This window comes from Electrona antarctica (genome assembly GCF_951216825.1).
Source record: "Electrona antarctica genome assembly, chromosome: 8".
NCBI classification, from domain to species: Eukaryota; Metazoa; Chordata; class Actinopteri; order Myctophiformes; family Myctophidae; genus Electrona; species Electrona antarctica.
This window is the reverse complement of record NC_136789.1, coordinates 5,083,454-5,096,721: the sequence shown is the minus strand read 5'-3', so window position 1 is coordinate 5,096,721 and position 13,268 is coordinate 5,083,454. Positions and strand designations below refer to the sequence as shown.

General features: G+C 42.9%; 1 protein-coding gene across 3 annotated transcripts in view; it reads right to left on the bottom strand.

Moving 5' to 3' along the window:
- Positions 1-3,871: 3,871 nt before the first annotated feature.
- Positions 3,872-13,268, bottom strand: part of LOC306928488 (vacuole membrane protein 1-like) — an 84,510-nt gene continuing 75,113 nt past the window's right edge. For 2 of the 3 annotated variants that reach the window (XM_079508647.1, XM_079508648.1), the window contains 2 exons: positions 6,909-7,011; positions 3,872-5,568 (listed from right to left, as the gene is read on the bottom strand). In XM_079508647.1, the coding sequence (XP_079364773.1) occupies positions 5,425-5,568; positions 6,909-7,011 (247 nt within the window). In that variant the 3' untranslated portion in view covers positions 3,872-5,424. The remainder of the gene's footprint in view (positions 5,569-6,908; positions 7,012-13,268) is intronic. The other variant, XM_079508649.1, reaches the window with a different exon arrangement.

Here is a 13,268-nt window from a genome sequence, read left to right as displayed (position 1 = left end):
GATCTCATGTAAATGAGGCCCACAATAACTCAGATGGACTGAATTATGAGGGTATTAAATCTGAAGCGTTTGATAAGCTAGTTTGATCTTGGTATGCTAAAGCCACAATAAAGGAAATGACTCTTTTTGAGCTGGGACGTCTCTATGGATTTATTCTTTCAGAAGTGGTAATGGTGTGTGTGTGTGTGTGTGTGTATGTGTGTGTGCGTGCACGCGAGCGCGCATGTGTCAACGTGTGCACGCTTACAGAATAGATATCCTGTAATACATTGGTATGTCAGGTCAGGTCAACAATCTGACAAACTACATTTTTAAATTTGAAAGATTTCCCTGAATTCGAAATAGAAGATCAACAGGCTAAAACAATCAAAAGAATGTTCACTATATTTCAAATAGGGCTTAAGAAGTGGTTCATTCATAATGTACACACACACACACACGTGTAATGTAATGTACTGTATATTGATGTTAGATTTTGATTTGTAAATGTGCATTAATACTGTTATTACTCAATGTAATGCAACAACCTCACCAAGACTGATTTCTCACTTGTGCAATCGTACCTGGCAATACAAAATGTTGATCCTCTTCTCTGTACGATTGGGGGGTGGAAGACATAACAGAAGCTCGCCGTCTTAAACGATAAAGGAAATGATACATCTCTCAAATATTTCAAATGAAGAGGCGGAGATAGTTAGTGATAGTTCAGTGTCCCTCAGTGGTTAGCTTGCAGGGAGGGGAAAGCCCCCTGGAGAGAGGCTGATTCACGCTACTTGCAATTAAGCTAGAGAATCACAGCACATAGGGAGAGGTGGGGGCTGGGGGGTATAGGGGAGAGAGACAGAGGCAGTCTCATCATTTTGAATATCAGTTCAGTTCCCCAGCTTGTTCGGACAGGCAGGATTTGCATGTTGGGTGTTGATCCAGAGCCCTGGGGTTAGGGTTGGTGGTGGTGGGTCTCTTCATGGCAGTCTGACTGGGTGTGGTTGCCCTTGTCCCACAGGGACCGCTGCATGGGCTATAGACAGTAGACACTACCTCTGACCTCACGACAAAGGATTATGAAGAATATTTCTCTGCCGTTATGTTTCTAATTAGTTTTACACATGTATATCGTCAGAAAACCTGTATAAATGTATACAGTACGAGTACGTGCACACGTATTTGTCCATTCATTATGTAATGAATCTTGTATTCTAAAATCCTACATTCCAAAGTGAAGTGGGCTTAAATTCACTTGAAATGAAATATAATTGTTGTAATCAGTCACTATTTATTTTAAAAATCATACCGTTTTGTTTTGTAATATGATTGACGCTGACTGCTGTGCTTGACTAACAGTCCAGATATGATTTTCTAGGCTGCACAGATTTTGTATAGAAGTTTCCCTTTCTACATTTATACAGGGTAAACAACAGAACAGGTAAGTGCAGTTATGAACAACACCACAGGCTTGATATACCTTATTCTACCTTGTCAGGTAGAAACCAAAATTGTCACTACTACTTTTCAGGAAAAAAGAACCTGTGTTCCAATTTTAATGGATCCAATGAGTCATTAATTAGTCACAAGCTCTTGTTAATAGTTTTCATTTTATGGAACTCACAGACTTAACCACTTTCTTCCCGGTGTCTGTATATGGTGAATTCTAAGATGTTTCAACAATAGTGAAAATACACGCATTTCATTATCAACTTGTAGATCGGCCATTATTGAAGTTTAAAAAAGGACATTCATTTATGAAGAAAAACGAAAATAGGCAGATACAAGGTTTCTGCCTGTCAGCGATGATATGTAATTTGAAATGTATCTGATGTAAATGTGGAGAGAGCAAATGTGTAACGTGATAACCATTTCTATGTGAAACACAAGATGATGAAATCTGAGTGTGACGGACTTGCTGCTATCCACCTTGCCCCTCCTCGGATGACATGTGAGATTCTTCAGAGGCCCGAGGGTCAGCGCAAACCTGGTGTGGTCAAGGCTCATCACATAATGAACAGAAACCAATCCTCTTTTTAACAAACTTTATTTATAGAGAAACCAGATAATAAAAAAAGAAAAGCAGAACAGTAAATTCTGACAGTACATTACAATTGTTTTTACATAACACCTTGGTTTTTTCTAGACAAACAGTGTACACACACACACACACATTCAAACAGGCATGCCAAAAGGGGGCTCCCTTGTGGACCAGGGCGTTATTAGACTGCCAACAAAAACACACTACATGCGCCAGCAGGGCCATTCCTATGTTATCCAATGATGTTTTGTTTTTATGACCAGGGAAACTTTTGTACCATTCCTAAATAAAGTGAGTGAGTGAGTGAGTGAGTGAGTGAGTGAGTGAGAGAGAGAAAGGAGCTAAAGCTGAATTAGAATTCTTGATAAAGCCATAATTTTCATTTCACACATAATTAGCAATGCATGGCCGCCGAGACAAACAAGTGGCCACCCGCAGAGAGATTTGTTCTAATAAAATGCACCCTTAAACAATATCTGTGAGTATTGAGCAACAGAGGAAAGTTTTGAGTGAAGGAGAAGAGGGAAGTGTAAAAGGGAAGGGGGGAGTTCTGAAAGCACTACGTGTACCATACCCAGGACTGGGTGTCACAATGGAATGTGTTGCAATAAGGTGTGTGCTTTCTGGATACTCTGGAAATTCAAGAGAACAGAGCCAAACCTCGGAGACACACACACACACACACACACACACACACACACACACACACACACACACACACACACACACACACACACACACACACACACACACACACACACACACACACACACACACACACACACACACACACACACACACACACACACACACACACACACACACACACACACACACACACACACACACACACACACACACACACACACACACACTTTATGGGAGGCCAATGATACCACTGAGAAAAAAAAAACACATGCACAAATACACATATTAGGAAGCACACTCACAAAGTTACGTTGGCATTTACAAAATATAATTCCTATAGAGCTCTCACAGACGTGTTGAGGAAATCAACAATAGAGAAATGTCCCAACGTTTCACAAGTGGCGAATAACGGGAAGTGACATCGGAGAGCACCCCCCCCCCCCCCCACACACACACACACACACTCACCTCCAAATGGGAACTGATGCTGACTGAAACAATGACAACAACAGAGGAGAGGACAAAACAGGATGCTGCTCAGATGAAAGAGCCCGAGATGTCAGACAGCCTACAGACTGTTGTCGCCTTGCAATCTTAACAGCCAACACCAGTCTGATAAGCTATCTGACAGATCGAGAGAGTGACGGAACATGCCTTGAGACAATACGCACACACATGCATGCACAAAGATCTCAATTGCTTTTTAGCATTTCAGTTTCATTTTTACTTACCATGAAGGTGCACTGTAAAATCTGCAGTTAATTTAACTCTGAGAGTGTACACATGGACCCTTTTGGGTCCATGTGTACACTCTCAGAGTTAAATGAACACTCAGGATTTTACTGTGTGTGTGTGTGTAGGGAGGGGTGAATTTCAAATGCAGCGAGTAGAGCTACTGCGGAGCAGCGGGTTCAGCGCGCTCAACAGTGCCCCTCTGTTTTGAATCTACTCGAGTGATTCGTCTCCTGGCTCCGCTCACTGGGGCAGTGCAACGAGTTCATTCGAAGGTTCAGCCGAGGTAACTGCACAGCACAGACGCTCTTCACTGTGCTCTGGTTCCCCCCCGCCCTCCCTGTTGCTTGTGCCTTCTCTAGCGCCCACTGCGCTCAGCCCCACACAGCAGCGGCACAGAGAGAAGGGGAAAAATATATATATATATATGCACACATACACACACAGACACTCACAAGCGTGCGCGCACACATTTCACAAGCGTTTACGAAAAAAAGGGCATTGCAATGACAGAGAACCTCCCTCCCTTCCTCCAAAACAAAAAATGACAGAAACACGGTTGTAAAGGTTTTAAAGCTCTTGCCGCGTTGAACGCGAGTCTCTGTATCCTCGTATGAGATTTACAGCGGCTGGGAGTAAAGAGAGCTCCCCAGACGACTGAAGACAAAGGAGACCACCACTTACCATACATACCTTATGCCAGTTAGTCTGAAATAAACCGTCTCTAAGCTTAAGGGAACCGTAGCTACTAGCAGCCAACCTCCTGGTCTATTAGCAGAAAGCAATCTGGTTTAGTTCGTAAAAGATGAAAGGTAGAGCAGCCGGCTACACAAACACTGTACTCTGTCTCTCTTGCATAAATGTGGGTCCTTGCACACACACACACACACACACACACACACACACACACACACACACACACACACACACACACACACACACACACACACACACACACACACACACACACACACACACACACACACACACACACGTAGATCTGATTCAATATATGGCTGCATCTGGTAGAGTGGCCCCAGGCTGACTCATAATGCTCTCTTCCTGGAAGTAGAACAATAAGAGCAGACAAAGGAACCAGTAGGAATCTGATTCATGGTTGATTTATCAAATCTCATCCAAAAGGTTACTGTGACGAGGCTACTGTACATATGGTAGCAATGATTATCTAACTTACTATATATCAAGTCAACACATATTCTTCTATGATTTGCCTCCTCTAAGACACATTGTAGAAATGAGATCATTATCGTCATACTGGACACAGTATGTTATTTACACACTTTGTTTCGTCATAGCAGCCACAGCATATAGCCATTATTGCACTAAAGTCAATTGTAAACTACACACACATACATATACAGTATGTCTATATATATACATACATATACATACACACACACTGTATATATAATCAAAACAGAAATAAATAAAACCTCAAGATAAATAACACTGTTATTACAACCATTGTGTTAGCTTTTCAATTAATTCAAGTTGAAGAAATAAATGTAGTTCTGCCAAATAGAAATTGTAAAACTATGTCTGTAAAGAGACAACACTGTAAGGTTCTAGTGTAAGCAGCCATACTAAGCACACCTCGCTGAGGACAATTACTGCCAGTAGGTCTTCAAAGAACGCTGGAGACTGAGCTGGTTGAAATACTACATGCCTGGTTCCATACGAAAAGCACACATACAAATGTACGCACGTGACACCACCAGCACAGCACCTACCTTCAAAGAGAAAAAAACCATGGACCGAGCCCAAGAACTAAGGATGTCAATACCACAAGCTCGAGAAAAAAAGAAGTCAATTAAGTCCAAGTTCAACGTAAATGGCGCCGCTACCAAAAACAAAGAAAACTGATGGAGGCACCCACGCCTCTGATAATGGTGGAATCCCTGTCTGACAGAAGCCTGAAGGAGAAGGAAGAGGACAGACGAGGAGGAGGAGGAGGAGGAGGAAGTGTTGGAAGCTGTGTGCTGGAGCACCCAAGAAGGCTTCTACTCAGTCTTGCCCTCCAAGTGCTTCTCCTGTTGCCTGCGCTTGGCATAACTCTGGGCCATGGAGTTGACGATGGAGCAGACAAAGAAACATACCATGATGACCACCATCTTCTCAAAGAGCCACGACAGCCAGTTCTCCTCCTGCCAGGAACCACAAGAACAGGGAGAGAGAGAAGAAGAGGAGCCAGGTCAGTTGAGGTTAATTCACACTGCGCCGCACGACAACGCCACTCACCGAAAGTAATATGCGAGCCAGCCTATGCTGTTGGCCTTCCTCACGCCCTGCTACCCCCCCCCCCCACACACACCCCCACCCAGGCCCAGATTGGTGCTGGAGGCTAGGTGGGATCCAGCTCCATGTGCAGGACAGATAGGGATCAGGGGTAATAAAACACGCAGCAGCCCCCGCCATCCTCCGCTCCGAACGCCCCCACTGACCCCAGCTTGCAGCCTGCCTCCACCGAGTTAAATTGCCTTGCTTCTCTCCTGTAACTGCAGGAGGCTCACATTACAAGAACGCAAAAAAAGGAACATTGTTCTGGAACTGCCTTAATCTCTTCGTTGTGCAACTCAAAGTCTATCCTTTCTTTTTGTTTTGCCTTTTTTTCTTCTTTTGAGAAGATGTGAAAAAATAAAATCGTTCTTGAGCGAGGGAGTAAGTGAGGGATAGAGAGAGAGGGAGGTAGAGACAGAGAGAGAGACAGAGAGAGAGGCTTTCAAAGAGCGATAGGGCTATGGCCAGAACTGGCTCTTTTTGTTCTAGACAGGAGGAGGGGGTTTGATGGATTGTCATAGGCGGGGGCCCCCGCCCCGGCCTACAGTCAGCGCTGGGTTCAGGCGGGGCACCGAGTGTGAGCGTGCGTGTGTGACACGGGGAGGAGTGACCACACTCACACACACAATTGCTAAGATGGAGCATGAGTCAGCACACCCCACACTACAGTAGTACAGTTCTACATGGAGAGCGGAGCCAGACCCCACACTGGCCCCTCTGCTCCCCCCACCCCCACCACCACCCCGCAGCCCGCCCAGTGCAGTTCTAGCCCACTCTGTCATTCTGCCACTGGCCCTAAACAAGGCTCTCTAATCTACAGTATCACGGCATGTTACGACCGTAAGAGAGATCTCCTGGGACAGATACCCAACACCACTCCTCTACCATGTCCACACAGAAACAGAAAAGTGAAATGATAAAAGAGTGCAACGCAAAGCCGCTCAGGTACAGAGAAAGACAGGTAAAGGTAGATAAAAAATAACTAAAGTGAAAATAGAATGACGGAAAGGGGGTAAGGGGTGAGGGGGTTGTTAGAGATAAAAGATAAAGAGATGGGGGGGGGGGGGGGGGGGGTGCTAGAGGGAACTGAGGAAAAAAAAAGAGCGAAGAGGGTGAGGCAAAAGTAAGGGGCCACATTCTTTCCTCTGCGCTCGTACGTGAATGAATAGAGGTTGTGAGAAGGGGGCTTTGAGGCCCTCGCACTTACCGCTGGGATCCCCTCTCCCGCGCCGTGGTGCAGCTTGGCCCTCTGGGCCTCCAAGTAGTCCCTCAAGGGCTTCTGCAGTGCCGCACCCAGCACTGGAACAGCACTGGCTCCACCAACACAGAGACAGGGAAAAGAAAGAGAGAGAGAGAGAGAGAGAGAGAGAGAGAGAGAGAGAGGGATGGATGGGAGGGGAGAGGAGGGAGGACGAAGGAGGGAAGGAAGAGGGAGAAGAGAAGGGAGGGAGGGGGGCGACAACACAAATCACGTCACGTCATTGTTACTCACCAACCCAAGGGCAGCAACAAAGGGAGGCATGCTCTCCTTATACCTCCTATAACGTACAGTATTGTCTCCTGTACGCTCCCATCTCCCGAGTCAACGGGGGGAGAGAGACAGAGAGAGAGAGAGGGGGGGTGGGGGGGCAGAGAAACTGCAAATCCTCACAGCTCATCCCCGTTGATAGGAATTCAGAATAGACCAGAGAATGTAAAAAAAATTACAAAAACAGTCTGGTGCTCACACGCACACACCAGAAAAAGTACAAAATGTACCACAGCTATACTGAGTAGTTTCCTTAAAACAAAACAAAAAAATAAAAAATAAGAGAAAGAAGAAAATGAAAGAAAAAATAGAAAAAGTTGGCTTGTTCAGATACGCAGAAGCAGCAGACACCCACATTCTCCCGCTCTCTCTCCCTCTCCCTCTCACACACATTCAGTACACACATACCGCTCACTCACTCGGCTTTCACACACACATACACACACATCCGTGAACCCGTTCAACTCCCCTGCAGTGCCTCCTCTCCTCTCTGCCGCTGCAGCAGCGAGGAGAAATGAATGACTTCTCAGAACTCTCACATTTATCACCCGGCGGTTCCTGTAAGAACTGGTTTCAGCCAATTAATGAGGAAGTGAGTCGTTCCCAAGCTGTGTCATCACTGGCTGAGACCTGAGGGGTTGGCCCACAGGGGGAGGGCGCTCCTGTAAGACGGCCCATATTAGGAAACCCTTTACAAGCCACCAACTACAAGCATACTACCCCCCCCCCCCCCCCCCCACACACACACACACACACACACACACACACACACACACACACACACACACACACACACACACACACACACACACACACACACACACACACACACACACACACACACACACACACACACACACACACACACACACACAGGAGGAGGGGGGTCGAGAGACTCAACAGAGAATAGCCTATAAGAGCTTATGGCCCATCCCTACACTGGAGTTAGTGATTAATCACTAAACAAATACATACTAAAGACCTTCACTTACACTCTTTTGTGTCTATACAAAGTCAATTACATCCATGTCTATTGTTTCTAAGAATTCCTCCCAACATATACATCTGTCTTTTGTAAATGGTGGGGACACTGGGGAGATATCAATGCTCAAAGACACATCAAAGGCCTAAACGTATGTTTGCGTGGGAAGGGCAATGTCATATACATACTTTTTATGGCTTGTAACTTTCTCTTTAGAACAGAAGTCATTTCCGTCGCATGTACGCGTGCACGTACTGTACACACACACACACACACACACACACACACACACACACACACACACACACACACACACACACACACACACACACACACACACACACACACACACACACACACACACACACACACACACGCACGCACACACACACACACACACACACACACACCCATCTTATGGTGAAAAATAAATTACTGTGGCAATTGAAAGTTTACAATAGTGCCGCATTTTATATGATTAACGTAACACCAAGTAACAGATATCCTTATTGTGGGTGAGCATAGAAAAGGTTGTATAGGATGTATACCAGAATAATAATAAGATGGATCATGCCTTGAATTACACAATAGAAAATGCCCAAAAGATACTGTATCAATTCAAGTGAGAGCATTTTTTGGAGGGAAAAGCCTCTTCCATCCCCTCCCCCATCTTTCAAAAATTCCTAAGATTACCGTGCATAGAAAACCACATAACTAATTTATAGATATAAAATACAATACAAGCACTACTACTTTACTGTAAGAAGCAGATTATTATGAGCAATTAAGACGAAATGTACCAACTCAACAAATAAAAGACAACTCGCAAGAACAAAGAAGAGAGGGTGAAATAGCTTCGAAAAATGGCGGGCTTGAATCATACCCTAAACGATGAGCAATACTGAGTCATGAGCCTGGGCGAATGAACCAACAAAGAAAAAGGTTCAAACCTACAGAAGCAGTCAAAATCCAGCATTTAATACCCTGGGACTGTGCCTTCAATCTTTTCTATAAAGAGGTGGTTGATTTTGAACTTTTTGGGGATATACTTTAACCTTTTTTACAACACGCTGTGAAAATATTGGATTTGAGTATCACTACTGATTGTGTTCATGATATACCCGTGAGTACCTGGAAAACTGTGTTAAAGGTTATTCATCTCTTTTAGTTTAAACGCAGCTTGACTTCCTGTTAACTGTATTCGCCTGGAATCAGATACCTGTACTTTTATGTGATGTATACTGTGCAGGCATGAGCTATTCTTAATAAAATCAAATCATGATGAGCAATTTCAGTTGTGGCAGTTATTGTTACCATTTTGATAATGTAAACTCTCTTGGTTTAGTAGTTCAAGGGGGAAAATGTACAAAACAATTGACTAAAACAATACAATGAATCTTTTGGCATAACACATTTCAGGAACTGAGTGACTGACTCAAAAGCAGTTCAAACAACTAGAAAACATGCCATTTAAAATGTGCTTCTACAATCGTGGTCTTCAGAACCAATAAAGTATTTACTATTTACACCAATGATGGCAAAACATGATTTTATGACATGATCTTGTCCAATGTCTGAATTAAACTGAATGTTTGTAACATATCATTTGTAATCAAGAAAATGTTTTGTGTTATTGCTCTTGAATTCGAAATTTAAATTATTTATCAAATGAATGAAACAATTGTGCCAATGCCTTTCACAATCTGCCAAGAATATCCCTGACAATAATGTGCTAGTATCAATTAATTATGTCTATAGGTGTTATCTTCTTCAACAACATAAATATAGAAGTTAAAAAGAAAAACTGACCATGAAACCAAACACTGATTATCATGGGACAATTCAAGACCAATATTTTTTCACAATAAAATTATCCTTTCCTCCTTTAGAATGTAATGAAATATAGTACAAGAAAATGTTACTTTCCACTAATCTAGATGCAACATTGCAACCTAATTGTCTTTTAGTCATAAAATCTTGCATGTGTGGAGCTGATCAAAACTTTATAACTTTATAACTCCAATTTAATAAATTACTTCCAGAGACTGCAAAATGGACTGAAATTGCTGTGGCTCATAATACGTATGGTGCTGTTTCCACTACATATGGCAAATTATAGACATCATATCAGATCATGCTCATTAAGTGTTGGATAATTGTTTTCTAAAATGTAAGCTTATAGATATTTAAGCATACTGGTTACTGCTCAGTCAACCAATTTTAATTCAGTGACTTAAAAATCAATGAGGTAAAACATTGTTGAATTATAATTGTAGAGATCACACACTATAAGCCTTAACAACTTGATTAGCTACAGACAATCATTTTTTTAATGGATATATTTACAAATACGAATTTAAAGCTTCAATGCATTCATATTTCAAGCTATTATCCAGTGGGGATACTAATCCATTTAGGACTGAGACCAGATTCTACAAAATGTCTTCTAAATCCTGACAGTTTTCTAAAAACCCTATGTTTCTATGTCAGTGGTTCTCAAACTGTTTCATGTCAAGGACCCCCAAAATGATATGTATTTGGCCGCAGACCCCCATCTCAAAATATTTTGTTCCAGGGACCACCAGAAGCAAATATTTAGGAAAATTGTTTGCTGTGAAAGAATATACTGTATATTCAAAGATCTGCGCCACATTTTCACGATTTTCCAAATAGCAGATCTACAAGCTCGTAGGCACTGGGTCTTTGCAACTGAAACAGCTGTACAACAAAGCTATGGCATGTGCTGTCATAAATATCATAAAATGTCATAAAACTCTAGCATATACGTAAGCATGAACACATTTGGAAGACTATACCGGTTCTGGAAAAAAAGGCTACTAAGGCAGAATATTCCCAGTTAATATGTGAATATGACCAACTGTCTCCCCAACCTACTATACTATTGAAGTGTGAAGTGGACTTGTTCCATTCGGAAACCAAATAGTCACCATAACTTTTTCCCCTTTCTCCAATTTATTGCCCACAGAGATGTATTCTGGTACGGCATCACAAATTTGATGTATAAATACTTACAGGCAACTAATTTAGTAAGTCACTATAACATGAGATTACATTAGCTGATGTGTTAAGAATTGGCTATGAGGTTATTATCTCACACACACACACACACACACACACACACACACACACACACACACACACACACACACACACACACACACACACACACACACAAATAGTCACCATAACGTTTTCCCCTTTCTCCAATTTATTGCCCACAGAGATGTATTCTGGTACGGCATCACAAATTTGATGTATAAATACTTACAGGCAACTAATTTAGTAAGTCACTATAACATGAGATTACATTAGCTGATGTGTTAAGAATTGGCTATGAGGTTATTATCTCACACGCGCACACACACACACACACACACACACACACACACACACACACACACACACACACACACACACACACACACACACACACACACACACACACACACACACACACACACACACACAATCATTTCACTGAATAATACAAAATGATGGAGCACGCACACAAAAAGTTTTACACCCACTTGATCTTCACAGCGTGACATGACAAATAAACCTGACTCAGATCCTGCACACAGAAGGAGCAGACACACACAAAACATTTCTTTCAGCACTTACTGTAAGTCATGTTACAGTGTATGCCAATCACTGCAGAAGTACGGACAACTCCCCAAATAGTCAAGTCATCGCTGTCCTCCCTCTATCGTTTAGCATGTATTGTGGTATTTTAGTTTACTATTGGGAAATAACTCCAAATGTTATAGAAACGAGAATTAATAGGCTCAAATCTATAACAAATAATAGAGAATGAAGCTTCCACTTGGTTCTACAAGATATATACAACATGTATACCTTAGCAGCTTATAAGAGCTTATGACACACTTATAATGAACAAACAGGCACAACATGTAAATGAGCTAAAGTAACCCAAAGTAAGGATTTCTGAACCCCAAGTAGGATTTCTGAAAGCCCTAAGCCTACATGATATTTATTGATATCAGAAAGCCTTCTAGTTATATTGTGATTCTTTTTATTTCCATTATTGCCCCAGCCCTATACCTGCACTCACAACAATACTAGGGGAATCTCCACACTGACAGATAAAACAGACTGCTGAATAAAACAGCTTCCCCTGTTGCCCTGCTGTGTGTCTGAGGTGTTAGGCAGAGGGCTTGCCGATATACTGTAGACCAAATCAGATGTCACAATGTTGATATTGTGATGGCAGCATTGTATTGTGACTCTAATGGTAAGCACTGACGACTCTAACCACTCACCAGGAAGAGTACCAGTCAAGTAACCAGTAAAGACCGGAAAGGCCAGGTGCTTACAGTAAGAAGGAAATATATGGAGGGGAATTCTGGAGGAACAGTACAGAAAAAAATCCCTCAGTCATTTCCCTGCTTTCTGAAAGATATAGTGGCAAATGAAAGGGTTAATTTGTGACTGCCATCTCATTTTTTAATGAGCGATCATTTCCTGCCGTGGCAAAGACTACGGAGCATGTTTAGGCATCCTGTGTTCAATTGGTGGACAGGGAATTCCACACGCAGTGAGTCACACCTGACCCTTGACCCCTCTGCCCCTTCTGAAGTTGCCTACTGCAGCATACACTGCCACCTTCGATTGTGCGTGCACGCAGTCCACGCACACACACATACACACACACACATGGCGGACATGGCGGCACAGACAGTGGCAGAGGGTATGGCACACAGAACAAAGGCTCACATGACAGGCAGACCCTGGCTATAGGTTCATCTGGTTGCACCAACACACCATGACACGCGGCTTAGGCAATCATCAGTGGTGTTACCCAATGCTCCACAGGGCAACAGTTCACACCTAACATAACAGCACGGACACTGCAGATGACGCGCACACACACACACACACACACACACACACACACACACACACACACACACACACACACACACACACACACACACACACACACACACACACACACACACACACACACACACACACACACACACACACAGTTCGGGTTAGGCAGTTCACTCTGCAAA